This window comes from Prunus mume, linkage group LG5, assembly GCF_029339155.1.
Source record: "Prunus mume cultivar Tortuosa linkage group LG5, ASM2933915v1, whole genome shotgun sequence".
Classification (NCBI taxonomy): domain Eukaryota; kingdom Viridiplantae; phylum Streptophyta; class Magnoliopsida; order Rosales; family Rosaceae; genus Prunus; species Prunus mume.
Genome location: NC_142702.1, coordinates 3,887,235 through 3,906,038, shown reverse-complemented (window position 1 = coordinate 3,906,038; position 18,804 = coordinate 3,887,235). Strand labels below are relative to the sequence as shown.

At 36.7% G+C, this 18,804-nt stretch overlaps 2 protein-coding genes across 3 annotated transcripts; both read right to left on the bottom strand.

Annotated features, from left to right (window-relative positions):
• Positions 1-984: 984 nt before the first annotated feature.
• LOC103330716 (serine carboxypeptidase-like 40) lies at positions 985-5,307 on the bottom strand. The gene is made up of 7 exons (XM_008233324.2): positions 4,697-5,307; positions 3,322-3,429; positions 2,969-3,243; positions 1,929-2,189; positions 1,621-1,832; positions 1,393-1,498; positions 985-1,286 (listed from the first exon to the last, which is right to left on the bottom strand). The coding sequence occupies exons 1-7, from the start codon at positions 5,076-5,078 to the stop codon at positions 1,128-1,130; spliced, it is 1,503 nt and encodes a 500-aa protein (XP_008231546.2). The 5' UTR covers positions 5,079-5,307; the 3' UTR covers positions 985-1,127.
• Positions 5,308-11,944: 6,637 nt separating this feature from the next.
• Positions 11,945-18,537, bottom strand: LOC103330732 (putative disease resistance RPP13-like protein 1). 2 transcript variants are annotated; one of them, XM_089051930.1, is made up of 6 exons: positions 18,117-18,537; positions 17,920-17,987; positions 13,520-17,810; positions 13,160-13,392; positions 12,477-12,551; positions 11,945-12,184 (listed from the first exon to the last, which is right to left on the bottom strand). In XM_089051930.1, exon 3 carries the CDS (start codon positions 17,790-17,792, stop codon positions 13,593-13,595), a length of 4,200 nt encoding a protein of 1,399 aa, XP_088908056.1. In that variant the 5' UTR covers positions 17,793-17,810; positions 17,920-17,987; positions 18,117-18,537; the 3' UTR covers positions 11,945-12,184; positions 12,477-12,551; positions 13,160-13,392; positions 13,520-13,592. The 2 variants fall into 2 exon arrangements, with proteins under 2 accessions (XP_088908056.1, XP_088908057.1); XM_089051931.1 differs by lacking the exons at positions 11,945-12,184; positions 13,160-13,392.
• Positions 18,538-18,804: the final 267 nt, after the last annotated feature.

Below are 18,804 nucleotides of genomic sequence, written 5' to 3'. Positions count from 1 at the left end.
GAATTAATGCAATACTGGTCGCGATTGCTTCAAGCTCACCAAAGGATAAACACCACAACATTCTTGGTGCCTTCAACTATATGAGTCACACCAACATGAATATTTATGCAATATAAATGATGAAAAGATTCGATAAATCACCGAGCAACGAGAGAGCACTTGATGGCTTACCGAAGAAATTAACCACAACAGCTTTCTCAAACAAATTCAATATATCAAAAGTTTAATACGTACAAAAGCTTGCTCTTTGAAAAGAAGACCCTTTGGTTTTATTCAAAACAGGTTATCTCGCCCAAGAGAAACCTACGTGACCACCAATCCTATTCAACAAAGACTTTCAACCTTATTCAACGATCCTTACAAAACCTGATACAATATGGTGTGTTTATTAAGACGCCAAACATAAAATAAAATACTATCTAATGATGAATATGAATTGTGATTCAATATGGACTCTTAGTGAGGACACCAAACATCCATTTTTATAAAGAAACAATTATCTCCTAAAATAAGTTAATTAGGAGATGAGCATGGTGGACGTCACTGTAGGAACCACTAATATTTTAACTTAAATTAATCACAATGACAATGAAAATAACTTCAACTATAAATCCTATTGTGAATGCATGATTATGTCATGATTTACATGTTGTCAAGTTTCTCATATCGGTCAAGTCATGCCTTGGAAGTATGGGATTAAATGAGTTGTGCCAAAACATCCAGTAACAATTCCTCACATACTAATTTTCAACCTATGCTAGAGTTTAGGAAATGCTAATACAATTTTCGTACTAACAAGTTTAGAAAAATAATGCGTAGAAGCTCCACTAGAACTTTGTAGCGTTTATGCTCCCATTCCTTTCAAATTTTATATTTCGCAAGCCCTCTAACATCAATTTCTGACTCCGCCACTTATAGATAGTTTGGGCATTTTGGACTAACTATACAGCTTACAAGACTATCTTTAGGCGGGTAGGGGTTCAATTGAAAAGGCAATTGTTATGAACTTTTATTAATCAATGAAAATAAATTACAACTAGAAGAGCGAGAAATCAAGCGACCTTGTGTGGACTAAAAAATTAATAACAAGGTAATGAAATTCTGATAGCTGTAAATATTTAAAGAAATTAGGTATATCTTGTAGTATCAGGGAGTGGTGTGCCATCAAGGAAGTGCTTGATGAGGGAAAGTCCTCTTGCAGGCTGATAGCTTGGCACTTGATGCCCTGCCCCTCTCACTGTAGCAAATGTTAGCTCTCCTTCATACACTTGTGTGTAACCACCAACCTGTTGCACAAGACAAATATATAAATAAATAAAACATCCAAAATAATTAACGCCAGTGGTTTTGAAAATCCAAAGACAATAAAAAGATGGAGAAATGAGAAGCTACCTCTCCACCAAGAAACCAAGCATGCCATTCAGTCTTTATTGGAAGATTCAGCTTTTCAATAGAATATTTTGTTGAAGTGACTGGTACCCTTGCATCTATGTCTCCACTGCACTCATTATTTCCATAAGAATGAGCTGGTATTAGCTTTAGATTTCAAATACTGAAACTCCAGAAAAGCAAATTGCAAGTTTAATATGATGATGAAGAAGAAGAGTATCAAAATTTCACCTAAAAATCCACACTCGAACATCATTAGCCAGGAACTCTTTTAAAAGGGGCAGTACGGTCGATGCACCATCGGCCCAGTTTGCGATAACATCACTGCATGGTTCCCAGTCATGTGTGAGTTTAGTGACATTGGCATGGAGAGCTTGTTGAACGTCTGGCCGGTTAAAATAAGCATAAGCATAGTACTCGCTGCACGGGTCGAATTCGAATATCTGCAGCTCGGCAGTTCAACACAACAAAATGTTTTGAAAACAGCAAATGTTAAATATCTACATGTAATATAATTAAGGGCGTTGTTTTTAACTCACTGAAGCCTTTTTGGGTTTTGCAGTGACGTTGGAGGAAACGCATGAGGAGGCATAGATGTTGTAAATGTCAATGTAATAGGTATCCTTAGCGGCAGCATCAGCGGCATCAGTGCACTCCTTAGGCTGCTTTGTGGCATTGGGTGAAAAATCACAATATTTATTGATTTTGTTTGCAGTTTGATCCGAAATGAGGGCGTGGCTTGCTAAGTAGTCGTACATTCCTCTTGAATCAGTTTCATCGTTAATCACTGCATTTCCAATCTGCATCATGCGCCAAATAAATTTTTACTTACCCAAGAAGGGTGACAATTAGAAGTAAAAAAAAAAAAAAAAAAAGGCCAAAAAAATTAATACTACACAAACCAAACATGGAAATAAAAGAAAATGACATTAAATAATGACCCTCATTTTTTAGCGTTCCTAAAATCGACAAATGAACATATTCCATTCTCATATTCTGAGATTAGACATGAGAGTTTCATTTCGAGAACCAAACTAGAGACCTAACAATAGTGGATTTCTTACCCAATATTGTACGAGCCCGACACACACCTCCCAATATGTAGAACTTTTTTGTTTCTTTACCCAATTTACGGATTTATACTCAGCCATATTCCACTTGATGCTTGCATTACAAAATACAATAAGCAAATTTTATACCAACAAAAGGTAGGCAATGGGCATGATCACATGGCCCGAACCAAAGGAACCAAAGGGCCAGCCCACACATATGCAGCCACAGGAATCAAAAACAGAAATGATGATGACTAGACCATGAATTATGAGAAACTAAGAGTAAAAGAGATATATGATGACAAATAGGAAAGTATTTTGCTCCACCAAATGTGGGCATTTGGCCACTTGCTAGAGGGACCAATGCAAGCATTTTCCCAAGACCTTTACAATTACAACTTTCACTAACTACCAAGAATCCAAGAATATAGTTCCAAATAGTGTCTAAATTCCAATTATTATTCAATAGATTTTTACTTCACAATAGAGAGAGAGAGAGAGAGAGAGAGAGAGAGAGAGAGAGTTACCATTATGCCCTTGAGGTTGATAATTGTCTTGTTAGCCCTCTTATTATGGTAAAGAATAGTATGTGCAAGTTGAGGTACATAATGCCCTGCATAGCTTTCACCAGAAATATAAAACTCTCTGTCCTTGTATTCTGGAAATCTCTCCAACCAATTCACCAAAAACACATAATTATCTGCAGCTGTTATTCTATCCCCGCTGGCATCATAATCAGATGTTTTATTTGAGTAAGAAAATCCAACCCCGGCAGGGGACTCAAGGAACAAAACATTAGCAGCTGAAAAAAAAAAAAAGGATCAATTTCTTTAAGCTTCGAAAATCATACTTTAGTCCCTTTTAACTGTGTTAGATTTACCATGGTTCCATGAAAATCTGTTTCTGTAAAGTGTTTTTCCATCGCTGTGGATTCGGAACGGTCCAAGCTCTAGCATTGCTCCATAGCCAAGAGAAGAACATCCAGGTCCTGTGAAGACATTAAGTCATTGCAACGCTTAAATTATAGACATACAGGTCATATAATTATTAAATTGCCATCAAACTAATAGATAATGTCACTGGATCCAATTCACAGAGCTTAATGCAAGAGGAAGTTATAGTCTTCACAGTCTCTCTCTCTCTCTCTCTCTCTCTCTACCAAAAAAAGTAGATTCATTATATTAATGATAAATAATTGAGCTGCATGTTATCGACCAAGACCTTTCTCAACGTTGAATTTTAAATTTTTGTATATTTCCCTACTGAAAAATATACAGCTACAGCTTGAGCGCCGGGATATCCTCCACAGGAGTGAATTCTGGGATTTGTTATCCCAGCCATTCCGCAAATTAAAAAGGGCGGCAGTAAGCCACCTGGGGAATGTGAATGAAAGTTGAAATGTTTCTAACAATAACAAATTTAAAATAATGAGTAATGATAATTAATTATTGTTAAAGAGAATACGAAGGAGGGCAGTTTGTCCGTCGTGCATGAATCATTGTCAGCGATTGATGGATGCAAATTCTAGCGTAAATTACGATTGACAGTGATCCATGAACACAATGCGGTGGTTGCCTGACCAAAGTCATTATATAATAATTGACACAATTGATGAATAAGAACTATAGATTATTAACCCTTTGGTTAATAAGAACTATTATTTTCGGTACTATCAATAATTGATGAATACAGTATTGGGCGTACAATATTCTTTTGATAGTCACCTCCAGCCAAAGAAAACTAGCAACCATCATGCAAAGGTGTGGTACACTACAAAGAGTGGTTAGAGTGGCTAGTATACCAAACTAGAATCGTGAAATTTTCATTTATTTTGTTGGCATTTTAATGGGATATATATATATATATATGTTTTTTTGGTAAATACCATGAGGTGTCTGGGCCTGCTTATGAGCACCTCGACTAATTCCTACTCTCGGAACTGAGCCTGCCGCTGGCCACCAGGTGTTGCAACTGCCTGGACTCGAACTGGGGAGCAAACCCAACCGAACCCAGAGCCTTACGTACCGAAATGGCGGACAAAATAATGGGCCATTCTTGGTGGTTTAATGGGATATATTTTCATCCCTTTAAATACCCAAAAAACTAAAAACAATAGAATTAAAGGAAAGAATGTATGCACGGACAAAGAGGAGATCACAATCAACCACACAGAATTTTCCTAGCAATGACAAATTATACCAGCATCATTGAGCTGGTGACGCTGACTACATTGCAAGAGTAGGAAAGTAATTTACCTCCATTGAGCCATAGAAGAAGACGTGAGGAATCCTTAGCCTTCTCCGCTTCAACAAAATAGTAAAAGAGTGCACGACCTGCTTCTTTATCCACTGTGACATACCCACCATACTGAGAGAAATTCACATGGGGTTGTCCAGGCAAGCTATCAATCCTGTCCTTCTCCTTCAACCCCTCCTGAGGATGAATTTTGGCTCCATTGGCATGAAGAATTGCCTCTAATTGGCTCGTGTCGATGCCCGCACCTTCCTTCAACTTGGATTTGTAAAGCTGAGCAAGTGCTTGTGATTGCTTGTTCCCAAGGATTTGAGCTATCAAGCAAGAAAGAATGAGAACTAAGAAAAGAAGTAAACAAGGCTTGTTTTGCATTTTGACAGTCATATGAATTTAGGAGAGAAAAAGAGATATATGAATTACGGAGATCAGAGGCCTTGGATTTTTGGGTTTGGATGCAAAGAAGGAATGATTGTTCTAAGAAATCTCCACGAAAGGCTATGGGAGGTCACTCAGTTTTATATGACGATAGAGGGACCAGATGGTTGTGAAGAGTTTGTATGTTCTCAGTCACCAGTCATGTTATGCCATGTGAGTTGTGTTTAGGGAGTGCTTTGGTCATTTACTAACACATGCATTTTAATTTATTTAAAATGAAATGATCCAACCCGACAAACGAAACAAGCCTTAGCTAGTGCAGGGCCGGCTTCTAAGGAAATCCGCCTTCTTCACAAAATTTTTTGTAACATATTTTTGGTCATGATTTGCATGGCTCCTGAAAATTTGTCCACTTCAAGATGATGAAATGACCAGAACAACAAGTTAATTCCTTCTCCGTGGGACTTGAAATTTCTCTAGCTTCATTTCTTGCTCCTGTTATTTTTATTTTGTTTTTTTTTTATGGTAAAGTACTAACTTTTAGAACATATCCCAATGGTTATAATAACAACTTACTAATAAGGGAGATAACACTGTTCTCAGCAATGGTTAAGTTAAGAGAGAATATGCAAAGTGACCACAAGTAGTTGTAGATCAAAAGTTGTAAAAGTCAATGCCTTCTTTTTGTCCTAAAATTTCCCCGCGTGAAAGAATCTGCGGCCAAAAGGCAAAAGGCAAAGGAATTTTGTATCATGTGTAACAGATTCTAAGAACTAAACTTTCCACAAGCATTCATTATATCATCCAAAACAACAAGTGTGAGCCGCACTTAAACTTTCCAGACACATTTTAATATTTTTCTTTAGGATCTTTTTTATTGAGAACGATAATAATATACTAAATTCACATACACTATACTGATTCTAAGACTAACTCTGTACTTGATTGGAAGCGCAATTGCTCCAAACTATTACACTAGTGGGCCCTTTACAACGTCTAGTTTCATTTGATTTGTCATATTTGTCACAAGTTACAATGTGAAATTTTGATAGGTGAGAGGAGGATCTCAAAAAAAAAAAAAAACTTAGACATCAAGCATGGCATTGCCAAAGAATTAACATTTCTTATATTGTATTATTAAGAATCTTAATTATCATTTTTTTTATGATACAAGGATCCCCATCGAATTCATAAATTCTTTCTTGGGTACAATGATTTTAAGGCCATAATTTTAAGAAAATTACAATATCAAATGCAAATATTATCTCTATTATACCCTTTCTTAGCAACTTCATCTACAACAAGATTTGCCTCTCCATAGACATGACCAATCGGACCAAACTCGAGCTATATATAAGCCTCATAATGTTTGAGAAAATAAAAAAAATTCTCCATGGGGAAAATTGCTAGTCTTGTAACACTCCAACCAAGTAGGACTTGAGAATCGCCTTCAGTAATAAGACAAGAAAATTCAAATCTTTTGGCATGTTTCAGAACCATCCCCAGCATTAAAATCTGAAGAGAAACCAATTGGAATATTGTTCATACTACCTTTATCGTTCCATCATTATTGCGAATAACAAAACTAGTTGAAGATTACTGAACCATCAAAACTTTTTTATTTTTTTATATTTTATTTTTAATATAAACGGTATTCTAAACTACAAAATGGGGTTCTCACTAGGGATGGCAATAGGCCGGTTAGTGGCCGGGTATGGCAATACCATCCCCGTCCCCGTCCCGCCCCAATCCCCGGTTTAGGCTTTTTAGGGAATCCCCGTCCCCATCCCCGTCGGAGAAGTGCCTCTCATACCCGCCCCAATCCTCGGTTTTTAATAAGATATACCATACCCGAGTCAATATGTGGTATATCCATATCCAAAAGGAAATTATGTCCTTGCTTCTTTTAAGTTGATCCTTGATTTTATGTTCCTTCTTGAATTATTTGTTTGATAATCCTTTATAATATTTATAATAAAAAATATAGATATTGATGAGTAATTTTAAATTTGTTCTCAAAATATAAGCCCCAATTCTTTTTATATATTTTTGTTCAAGACTTTGTTCTAGGAGGTTATATTACTAATTTTGTATAGGACCCCTAAAATCTCAGAGCCGACCCTACCAAGATGTCATGGGGATTCAATATGTGACCATGCTCAAGCCCCTTTTCTACTAAGCTAGACCACGTTGGCCATCAAAACTAACTTTAAAGTTGGAGGTGGTGGCTCCCATTTAATGTTTTTAGAAAGACCAATGACATGTTTACTTATAAGTAATCAGAATAAAAAGAAACCGAATAGGATAAATAAGGAATAAGAATCAATCAACTAGGAGGGATCTGATTTCCATTGCTTTGAATATTTGATTAAGGATTTTTAAGTGAAACTCGCATGCATAAGTAAATGCATGAAAAGTCATGAATGAAAATAATTCATTTTCTTATAATTTTTATTACTTGTAAGTAAACATGCTATTTTATTTATTTATTGAATATCCCAAATTAATCATACAAAATTGTTAACTGAAAATGATGAGAAAAAGCCAATTTTTTTTCCTTTCTTTTTCCCTTGTACTTTTTCTTGGAAGAATAAAATTGACAGAAGACAAGAGGTGAAATGATAACAGGGGATGAGGTTGTGGTGCAATGATTGATACGTGAATGTCGGCATGCAAGGAGTGGTATGTGCCTTGTAGTGCGTCTTTCGCTATCATAGTGAATATAGAAGGAATATGGACAATATTCATATGACGTATAGTATAGGATGGGTGGTTAGGGATTCCTTCCCTCAATAAACCTACTTTTGGCATTTTGCTTGGACGGTTTGTCAAATAGATTCAGTCAAAACGAGCTTCTGGCACGCATTGTTCAATCAATTTTAGCTAATTTCGTTTAAGAAAATTATAGTTGGGGTACTTCTTCGTATTTCTTTTCCAATAAAAATGTGGTAATTTTTTTTGTCTTTCTTCTACACATCGATATTAGAGAAAGAGGATTCGAATAGAATATTGAGGAACTTAGTAAGAACATCTCTAATAGTCTCTTCAAACTAAACCCTTTAAATTGTGGTTTGTTAACGTACGTAGCAATTTGAAGAGTAAAGTTTGCTACTCTACTGTGTTGTACCCTATCAACCTCTTCAATTAAATTAATTCAATGTTTGACTTTTCTTCTTGTTTTTAATCAAACATTATTGTTTAATTCGGTTTAATAATACCAAATCAATATTTAAATAATAATTCATTATTTTTCACTCAGCCCCATGTAGTCTATTACCATTCCAAGACAGCTCATGTTGTTCCAAAGCTTAATAAATGCATTGGAGTGAAGGAGTCGTCCCAGATTTGGTGATTGGGTTTGACAATGTTGGAGAAGGTTTTGCTAATGTGGCTCACCTATTTTAGTATCCCAAAGCCTTTCAATAGGCTGCTGGAGATGCTCTAAGTGCTTGTTCTAAACCGTACTTAGTAAGTCAGTCACAATTATTAGATTGAGATCACAAATTAATCTTGATGGAGGAGTATTGTAGCCAAGGGCAGATTTACATAAGGGCTTCAGCCCTGTGCTAACTTTGGAGAATAGGCTTAGTGGTACAAGCCCAACGTAGGTAAATTAAATAATAGCCCACCACTCTGTGTAGAATTAAGCCCACATCTCCATGTAGAAATAAAGCCCACGTCTGAACCATCACTTATTTTTCTTTTCTAGTCACCCATAACTCCATAAATTGAACTTCGTGAGCTTAGAAGAAGTAGCTCTCCTCTTCCGAAATTCTATCAATTTCTCTTCAGTGGCTTCTTCAATCTTAGTTAGTTTCTCTCTTTCTTTTTATTCAATTTCAAATTTTAATTAAAAATTAGTTGCAATGCAGTAAACATATATCCTACTTTTCAGAAGTACTGCCACGAACTCTCCTGGCTACAGCTGAGGAAATACACAAAAAGTTCATGAAATCATGGATTGCTTTGATGCTTATAGAATTGGCATGATTGAAAATTTAAAACAAAAGCAAAACAGAGTTTGTTTTTATAGGAAAAACAAAAACAAGTTTGGTGAGGGATGGCTAAACAGTATTGTAACTCCAATTTGTTACGCATCGTTTTGGCACCTCAAAATTTCTGGCAAGAATCGACCAAATATATCTTGCCAAATCATCTGAAAATAGAGCTCAACATATGTTTGTCCATAACTCTTAAATGTAAGACAATTCATTGTCTTAATCCACAAAGTGTGGTCTTCAAATCATACGTGGACTCTAGAAGCTTGCCTGATCAAGAAGTAAAAGCTCAAGCTTATTGGATTATTTCTTGTACAAAGCTATTCTAATTGAAACACAAGAGCTGATAGAATTCCTTATTCTATATGGATTGAAACAACATAATCTAATGCAAACTGAACACTCGTGTGATTCTTGATGTGCAAGGCACTTGAGTGATGCATACAAATAGAGGTCCTTTCCCTTGCAGTCAAGAAAAACTCAAACAATTTCTCACCCATCTAGAAAAAGAGTATCAAGGTGCTGCATAAGTGAAGAAGATTCTTTATCAACACGATATCGGATCATGATTAGTTTTAGAGTTTAAAAGGTTAGTTAGGAGTTACATTAATTTGATGTGAAAGGACTAATTGATATTGATGAATCTATATCAGGAAAAAAAAAATTCATATCGTCTTTGTTTGAGTAAAATTCCACACGGGGAATATTTGCAGGTTGATTCCTCGGCCTTCGATCTTCCTTCTCTCTCTCTTTCTCGATCCCTGTAAAATAAATAGGAGCAAATAGACCACACCTGAGAGGGTGTTGGCCAAAGACCGTACGCGAAGGGAATATTGTGGGAATGATATTGTGTAGAGATTTCTAAAAACTCTACAACCAAACTTTGAGAGTATAAATCACCTAGCAAGCCATATTTAATATGAAATCAAAGTAAGAGCAAAAGCATTAAATAAACTAGGGATTCATGCAAGTCTCATTTGGTCCCAACTTTATAAGTCTATGAAAGTGTGCACCAAAGACTCTCTAAATCCTATTTGAGAGAAAGATAAGATGTTCATACCCCTTGAGTGAATCTTGAAACCAAAAATGGTGTTCAAGTAGAGAGAATGGTCCCTTTGTTGTTGGCTCTCCCTTTGATGTTGATTCTTTATCTTGTAGCTCTCCAAATAGGTATAAAGATATGCACCTCCCCAAAGCTCTTCACCAAGGATTGAATGGGATGAGAGAATGAGTAGACAACAAGTGAAGAGTGGTGCTAGCACCCTTACTTGATGTCATAGATTGAAGGGGTTAGGGAGAGAGAGCTTGATGTTTTCTCTCTTCCAAATTCACCAACTTGAAAACCCTAGGATGATAGGATTTCATAGCTACACACTTACAGGATCAAAAATGTCACAAGAGTGACAAAATTGCCCCCAAACCCTAGTGTAGCCACACCCCCCTTTTGTGTGTCATATTTTGCTATCTTGGTCCAACACATTAATCCTACAATGTGTAACATATGTGTTTAAGTCTATATGGTCAAATCCCTTTTGAATTTCCAAGTCATATGAGACCTTTAATTAAAGTTTCATAGCTTTAATTGAATAATTAAATTAATCTAATCAATTTAATGACTCTAGTAACTTGACTAATTCAATCACTCACTTGTCTAACGAGTGTTGGTCCCAGTCATCCTTGGTTGATCGTGTCAAGTGTCATTTGACATTTGACATTTGACATTTGACTTTGACCTTTGACTTTCATATTGACTTTGACCAAGTCACAAAATCATTCATTCTCTTTATAATTTCCCAATCGATTCCTTTTCAATGTGCGATCTTATAGGTTATAATTAGTGATGCAGTGGGTATAAATGATTTACTCTAAATCAAGTGGGTATGAATGTAATTAGCACACTACATAGAAAAGTAGAAGCTGATAATTGAGTTTTGAATCAATAGTGTGTCTAGTCTATTCTAATTGCCCAGCCCCAGCTCATGCTGCGTCCTTCTGTCTGATTATGTTTGATCCTGACATGGTTTTTTTTAAACTCACACACACACTTGCTTTTGTCCAACCACATATTTGGGTTCTACCTTACTCTTATCTCATGGAAGTTCAAACAGGCCCTAAGAGCAAAGTGCATGAATTTCCTCATAATTAATATCATTTTAGTCCACCAAATCTCCTCCAAAGTACGTATGGATAACACAAATAAGTAAAAGCAGGTAATATTAGTAGCCGTTTGGTGGTGTCAATGTGACTGATTACAATTTCTGGGAAAAAAACAACAACCATTTGTAGCCTTTCTGGGTATGGAGAAGCTTTCATCATATATAGTCTCCAACAACAGTTATTTATGTGAAGCATCACATACCACCATTATTACAAATATAGATGCAAGATGTCCAGCAAAATAAGGACCTTGCATAAAACATCGCCTATTTTATGGTTTAAAGTAGAACGGTTGTAGTAGAAGTAGAACTAAGATAAATACATCAATGGCTATAAATTCTCTTACCTTATGTTTGGATAGAGGAAAATAACTTGAGATTTAGCTCAAATTCGGGAATTGAAGAGTAGAAATTGATATTTCCTTCATTCAAACGGAGGGTTATGGAACTTACTCATTTCAATCTTGATTGTGAGTGGGTTCGAATAGAAAGGAAATGATATGCAGGAAGCCTTAGTTCTAGAATATTCTTAAAACTTAGCAAACAATAAAATAATAAAAATTATAGTTAAAATCATATCAAGAAAATAATATCCTACTTATTTTAAAAATATAAATTAAACAATAAATTAATATTACTCTGGCAAAGAATCCTCTGTGCTTCAAACTTAATCAAGCAACCCAAAAATCTCAATGATATATCACTCAAATAGAATTTAGGGTTATGAATAATTCAGTATATTTCCATTCTTCTCATAAGTCTTTATAGTGATACAAATACAAGCCTATCTAGGAAGTAATTACAATAAGTAAAAAGAAAATAAATACAATCCCGGTCAAACCGGTATTCCTATAATTACAAATCAATTATAATAAAAGTAATTGTTTATAATTCCTATTGTGATTCAGTGATTCACATCAAAATCCTCATTCTTCCCACCATAACTGACCCAGATCTCGTCCTACATCACAGAGAATTTGGAAAGACATTGAAGTCAAGCGAACAAAAGAAAGAAAAATATGGCTAAAAGTTTTCTGAGCAGAGAGATGACAAAATATTACAAGGCAAACCAAGTGAGAAATGAAGTACTTTCTTTTACTATATATATATATATATATATATATATATTTCAAATGTTCTCCATTCAAATTTTGATCGCATGTTTGCAAGTGCCTATTAAGGAAGAGCCTTTTTAAGTCTTCCTGTTTCCTGAATTTAAAATATATCATAAAGGGAAATAAAGATGGATTTACCATGTACACGATAAATCGTTGTCGTTTAGCATGGGGGATTCTCTCTTGAAGCAACTGTAGAAGAAAAAGACCCACCTGGGAAACATACATTGTTGTAAAATCCAACTAAATTGAAGAAAACAAGAATATCTGAAAAATATTAAGACATTCTTATTTCATGGTACCCATTAAGGTTGATAATGTTTGAAATTTGAAGGAATGTGGGATATTTTGGGCCAGTATCGTCCAAAGATAAGACCTGAAGATGTGACCCAAAATATCTTTGGACACCCAGAGATATAAAAATTGTGAAAGTGAAAGAGCCAAGCCCTCCACTCGAATAGATGCCAGCTTTGGACAATTCCGGAGTCGAAGAGATTGAAGAGAAGTGAGGAATTGAAAGCCCTTGATTCATAGATATTTAAAGTCTGAATATTGGTGAGGTGGCATAGGCCCTCCGGTAAGGATTTCAGATTTCTAATCTGGCTTAAATGCACTCCCTGTATTTATTCTTATGGACGAGAAACAATTGAAAATCATATTTCAATGTGTCATGGTCATGCCTTAGTGAAAATCAAGATTGTAGTGATTGAAGAAGTTAAGAGTGTACAATAGCATAAAGAAAGAACCAGAAACAGCAAGTAAATTACTCATTTTTTTGAAATGAAACTAGTCGCAATAATATGCCAGAAAAGGAGTCTCACCATAAAGAGTACAGGGAAAGTGTTGATAATGTTTGAAATTTGAACTACCTGGGGAGAGTGAGAGTCGGAGTTGACCGTGTCCATGTGTGGGTGTGGGTTCTCGTCATCTTCAAACCGTCTTCTAATCCATTATATCTATGCGGGGGATGTGGGATATTTTGGGCAGGTATCGTCCTTTACTTCCAGGCTGGCATTTATCTTTTAGCAGAGGACACCCACTGATATTGAACTACCTGGGGAGAGTGAGAGTCGGCTCTCGACATTAAAAAATTATAAACTACTCGCAATAATATGCCAGAAAAGGAGTCTCACCATAAAGAGTACAGGGAAAGTGTTGATAATGTTTGAAATTTGAACTACCTGGGGAGAGTGAGAGTCGGAGTTGACCATGTCCATGTGTCGGTGTGGGTTCTCATCATCTTCAAACCGTCTTCTAATCCCTTATATCTATGCGAGGGATGTGGGATATTTTGGGCAGGTATCGTCCTTTACTTCCAGGCTGGCATTTGTCTTTTAGCAGAGGACAACGAATGATTTCAAGTTGCCTCAGTGAAATAGGCAACCCATGCTCTGGAATATATGCCAGCTTTGGACAATTGTAGAGTCGAAGAAATCGAAGAGAGGTGAGGGATTGAAAGCCCTTGCTGCTCAGTTTCTTCAGATTTGGGAAATCTCTAATTGAAAGATTAGTGAGAGATTTGGGGAGCAGCATTTCCATCTCCATCTCCCTGTAACTGTCGGGTGGAAATGACACCACACTTGGGTCTTCACCATCGACCCACAACTTTGTAAGAGAGGTGAGCCTGTGCAACAACTCCCACATCGGCTTACAATTCTTGATTCCGAAGATTCCAAGTGATGTTAGGTTGGGGGGAAAAGAAGTAAAATTTAAACCTTCACCGTAATCAATATTCAATTCCTGAAGACAGTTGAGATTGCGCATGTCCGGTAACATCTCCAATTTGTTGCAATTTCTGATGCAGATTTCTCTCAGGCTGGAGGCGGCTGTTGTTGTTGGCAAAGGCAAACCCTCACCACTCAGGCTCGAGATGGAAACCAAACTCCCACAATTATTAATCTCTAAAGTCTGAAGATTGGTGAGGTGACATAGGCCCTCCGGTAAGGATTTCAGATTTGGGCAAGACCAGATCCTAATATATTCAAGACAATAATTAGTGTTGTCGTGGGCTAACCCATCGGACGTTAGTAACTGCAGCTCTTTACAACCCCATATGTCAAGTCTTTTAAGCGCCCTGGGAAACAACTGGGCTCTCAATGATAACGACGTCAGTGATTCACATCCCGATATTTCCAAGTGCTCAAGAGAAATAGGAGAAGAAGAGGAAGACGAAGAACTATCCTCCTCTTTCTCTACTAATGATTTCAAACTTTTACACCGCACTATCTTTATTCTTCTTAGATTTGGGGGAATCTGGTATTTTGCAAAATACAGCAACGAATCACACTCCTTAATGCTTATGACTTCAAGGGAAGGAGGTAGACCCACATCTGGAAAAGAAACCAGATTTGAGCATCCAACAATTTGAAGGCCTTGAAGACTTGCACAGTTGTATAATTTTAGATATTTAAGCTTGCAAGTCAATATTTGCAATTGCAGCAACTCCTCTGCTTCTTTTCCCAGCTTTTCAAGGAGGGAAGAGTTGCCTTCAATAACCAAACGATCAAGAGAAATCAAGTGTTGCAATACTCTATCCTCATTCTTCAGTGAAGATGTCAGCTCCTCGCATCCTCCAATCTCCAAATCAGCAACCTTCCTTAATCCTTTGGTGAATTCCCCTGTTTGGAACCTCAGCTCTGAAATATTTGAAAGTCTCAAGGAATTTAATAACTCAAACTCAACGCCACTTGTCTTCACCACCGCTTTGCAACTATCTATCCGTAATTGACCAATTTGTTTATAGTTGGAAATTGAAATCACCAATTCCTGGCATTTAATAATTCTAAGTGTTTCTAATGAATCAAGGTTCTCGGGCACCTTACCCTCCAATTGAGGACAATTTCTGATTGAAAGCCATTTCAAGCAAGAGAAAACACCAATTCCCTGATCCCCAACAAAAGGAACCCATTTCTTCCAGTGTTGCATATCCTCAAACTCAAGAGTCTCTAGTACTGGAAAAGGCAAGCTACCCTCCCCATAAAACTCAGGACCGACACTTTCCACTGCAGCCATTCCTGTAATATAAAGTTCTTTGAGCAAAGGCAGTTGCCCAAGTGGTGGCAAGATTTGACAATTTTTACACTTGTCTAAGCGTACATGCACCATAGTGGAGAATAAACGATCTCCAATCCATGTTGAAAATTCTAATCCAGCATAACCCCTGATGATGAGTTTTTCAAGCATTCTATGAGGTTCTAATCCGTCAAGCACGCCTAATTGCGTTTCTTGTGTGGCACTCGACCATTCTAGCACCAATTCATCTACTCTCTCCTTGGATTTTAAGTCGGCCTTCCGTGCATCCTCAGCATCGATCACATTCTCCAACCTTGAGAGCGATAATGTCCCTCGGAGATGGGATAGGGATCCTATCTCTCTTATCCCTGATTCATCACTACCTTTACCCACCACAAAATTAGGCAAAGATTGTAGATTTGTCAACCGACCTAGTTGCGGAGGCATTGGTTTCAGTGAAGATACACCTGAATTGGTGAGATGACGCAGATTCACTAGATTCCTCATGTTTCTAGGCAGTGCCTTCAAATCACGACAATCTTCCAATATCAGTGTCTGTAAGTTGTAAAGAGTGGTTGTTGATTCAGGCAAACTTGTTATCCTTGTGTGAGAAAGATCAAGATACCGCAGATACTTCAAATTACCAATTGAATCTGGCAGCTCAGTTATTCCATAGCTATTCAAAGAAAGTACCCGTAAGTATTGCATCTGAGGTAATAAATCATAAATTACCTTACAAGCCAGAAATCCAATCCACCAGTAAGTATTTGATAGTGAAAGTGGCAGGAATGTTCGCAAACGTTTAACTTCGCGATAGGCCTCAAACTTTTGAACTCCATCATAGTCACCAATTATGAAAGACGAATGACGAAAGCATACAGATTGCAAGTCATCAACTTTCTTGTCCTCCAATCTAAAACAAGTATTTCCTGCTGCCCATTGTGCCAAATCAGTAACAAGGTCATGCATTACATATCGTGAATTGTTTTCACTTGCCTTTTGAAATAATGACCTACATAATAGCTCTTGAAAATAGTCGTGGCCTAAATCCTCCATTTGTCTATTGGCTTCTGGTGGTTGTTGAATCAAACCCTCTGCCATCCATAGAAGGATCAATTGCTTCTCCCCGAATTCACAGTCATTTGGAAATATTGAGCAATAGGCAAAACACCTCTTCAAGTTGGAAGGAAGATAGTGATAGCTCAACTTTAATACCGAAGGAATGTCACTCTTACCAAATAAATTCCACAATTTGTTGTTCAATATTTCTTCCCATTCGTTCATTTCTTTCTGACGTAAAAGCCCACCAAGAGTTCTTGCAGCTAAGGGCAATCCACTGCATTTTTCAGCAATTTTTTTCTGAAGCAACTCAAAATTTGGTGGTCTATCATTGTTAATGTTCACAAATGCATGCTGCTCAAATATTTCCAAACAATTATCATCTGACATATACTCCAAGTTATGAACTTCAGTGGCTCCCATAATCTTTGCAACATTTAGGTCACGTGTCGTCACAATTATCTTACTTCCTTGTGCTCCAACACTGAAAGGGGATTGAAGTCTTGTCCACAGATCATATAAATCACGGTCACTTTTGTCCCAAATATCATCTAAAACAATTAAAAACTTTTTACCTCTTAACTGCTCATTCAAATCATGCTGCATTTTACAGAACTCCTCAACTTTAACGGGTTGAGATGTGACTGATTCAAGAATTGCCTTCGTCACTCTTACAACGTCGAAGTCATCGGACACTGACACCCACACCTTCGGCTCGAACTCCTTCATGACATCACTGTTGTGGTTGATTGCAAATTGAGCAAGTGTTGTCTTCCCAAGGCCAGGCATGCCAACAATGGCAACAACATCAAAGCTGACATTACTATGCTCATCGCTCGACAACATTTCTAATACTTTTGCTTTATCTCCATCTCTTCCAACAATGGTTAGTCCACCTAGCACGCCCGAAGTTGGTGGCCTTGACCATGCTTTACTAGACGTCCCGGTGCCCTTTAAACCAAACTTATCTTTCCGTTCAGAGATCTCTTGCAACCGCTCTGTAATCTTCTTGATTTCAGAGTTCATAACGAAATTGAGTTTCAGTTTAAAGAATGAACTCCGCACCTTTTTACTTGTGTTGGCTTGATCACGTCCCTCTATCTGGCGCTTCAATATTTTAGTAGCAAATTTGTCCAGCACGTCTTCTACATCATAAGCCAAGTCTCTGAGGTCATCCAGCCACAATTTCACACCAGGATCTGTCAGTTGCTTCTCCTCCGCATCATTCAGCACCGCTACGATTGCAGACAAATTGTCACTCCATTTCTTCAGCTTTTTGTCCACGCCCTTTAGGAGACCAAAGTAGTTGAGGATCTCGCGAGGTGTTAACCTGTCGAGCAGCAACTGAAGGAACGCCCCAAGAAAAATCTCTCCCACTGCCATACTCGTTGATAATTAAGACTGAAGAGACACACACAAGCAGCCAAAGAAGTAAGGAAGTTTTCTTCAACAATATCAAAATGCATAAATTACGTTTAAAAAAAAATACTAGTTCAGAATAAGCACTTACATGGAAAATTTGAGATCTGATTTGGCTTGAGATCCTCAAATCCGGACTGAGCAAATTAAGATGCACAACTGCAGAAATTAAGTGAAAAATTAGTTTTACTTAGGATGTGTAAGTCTCATTGATGAATGTATGTATGGCATATAAAAACATAAATATAAAAGATTGAAATAATTATTATGCTTGCAAGAAGCACTTACATGGAAGTTCAAATCTGATTCTGCTTGTGAGCAACAAATCTGGACTGAAGAAGCATAACAACAGAGCTTGAGTCTTCCTATAGTTTTGTTCCACTCTACTTTTGGTTGGGTCGTTTTTGTTTTTGTTTGTTCTGTTCTATTTTTCTTTTTTCTTTTCTGCTTGTATTGTATCAAGCGGAAAAGTCACTTTGATCGAAATAGAACAGAACAAACAAAACCAAAAGAAAAAAGAAAAAAAGACTCCACTTCTTTTCTGCTTCCATTTGTTGCTCACAAGCATAATTAGATTTATTATATCATTAACGTTGAGATTAACGTTGTTTTATTATATCATTTTGATTAATTTGAAGATTAAGAACAAGATTTTCATGACGATCAATGATTTTTATTAGCTTGGAATTACCGACTAAAGGTCGGTTAGAGCTTAAATGACTACAAGCTAAAAACGCTTTTACTGCTTTTGACAAAAAAATTATGCTTATAACCAAATTTCTTATATATGAACAAAATGAGTAAAAATAATTCTTATAAGAAACAATACCAAATGAGACAATAAGGTGAAAAAAGAAGAAAGAAATAATATATATATATCAGTTTTCTTCTATTGAGAGATCACTCAAATAAATTTATATATATTTATAATTCCGGTTTGCTTTTATACATAATTCTGATTTGCTTTTGGTTCAAA

Coding starts and splice junctions, on each gene's coding strand:
- LOC103330732 (XM_089051930.1), bottom strand. CDS start 17,792: ATGGCAGTGGGAGAGATTTTTCTTGGGGCGTTCCTTCAGTTGCTGCTC.
- LOC103330716 (XM_008233324.2), bottom strand. CDS start 5,078: ATGACTGTCAAAATGCAAAACAAGCCTTGTTTACTTCTTTTCTTAGTT. Junction 3,430..4,696: donor TCTTCTATGGCTCAATGGAG/GTAAATTACTTT, acceptor ATGTCTTCACAG/GACCTGGATGTTCTTCTCTT. Junction 1,499..1,620: donor GTTCGAGTGTGGATTTTTAG/GTGAAATTTTGA, acceptor TAATGAGTGCAG/TGGAGACATAGATGCAAGGG.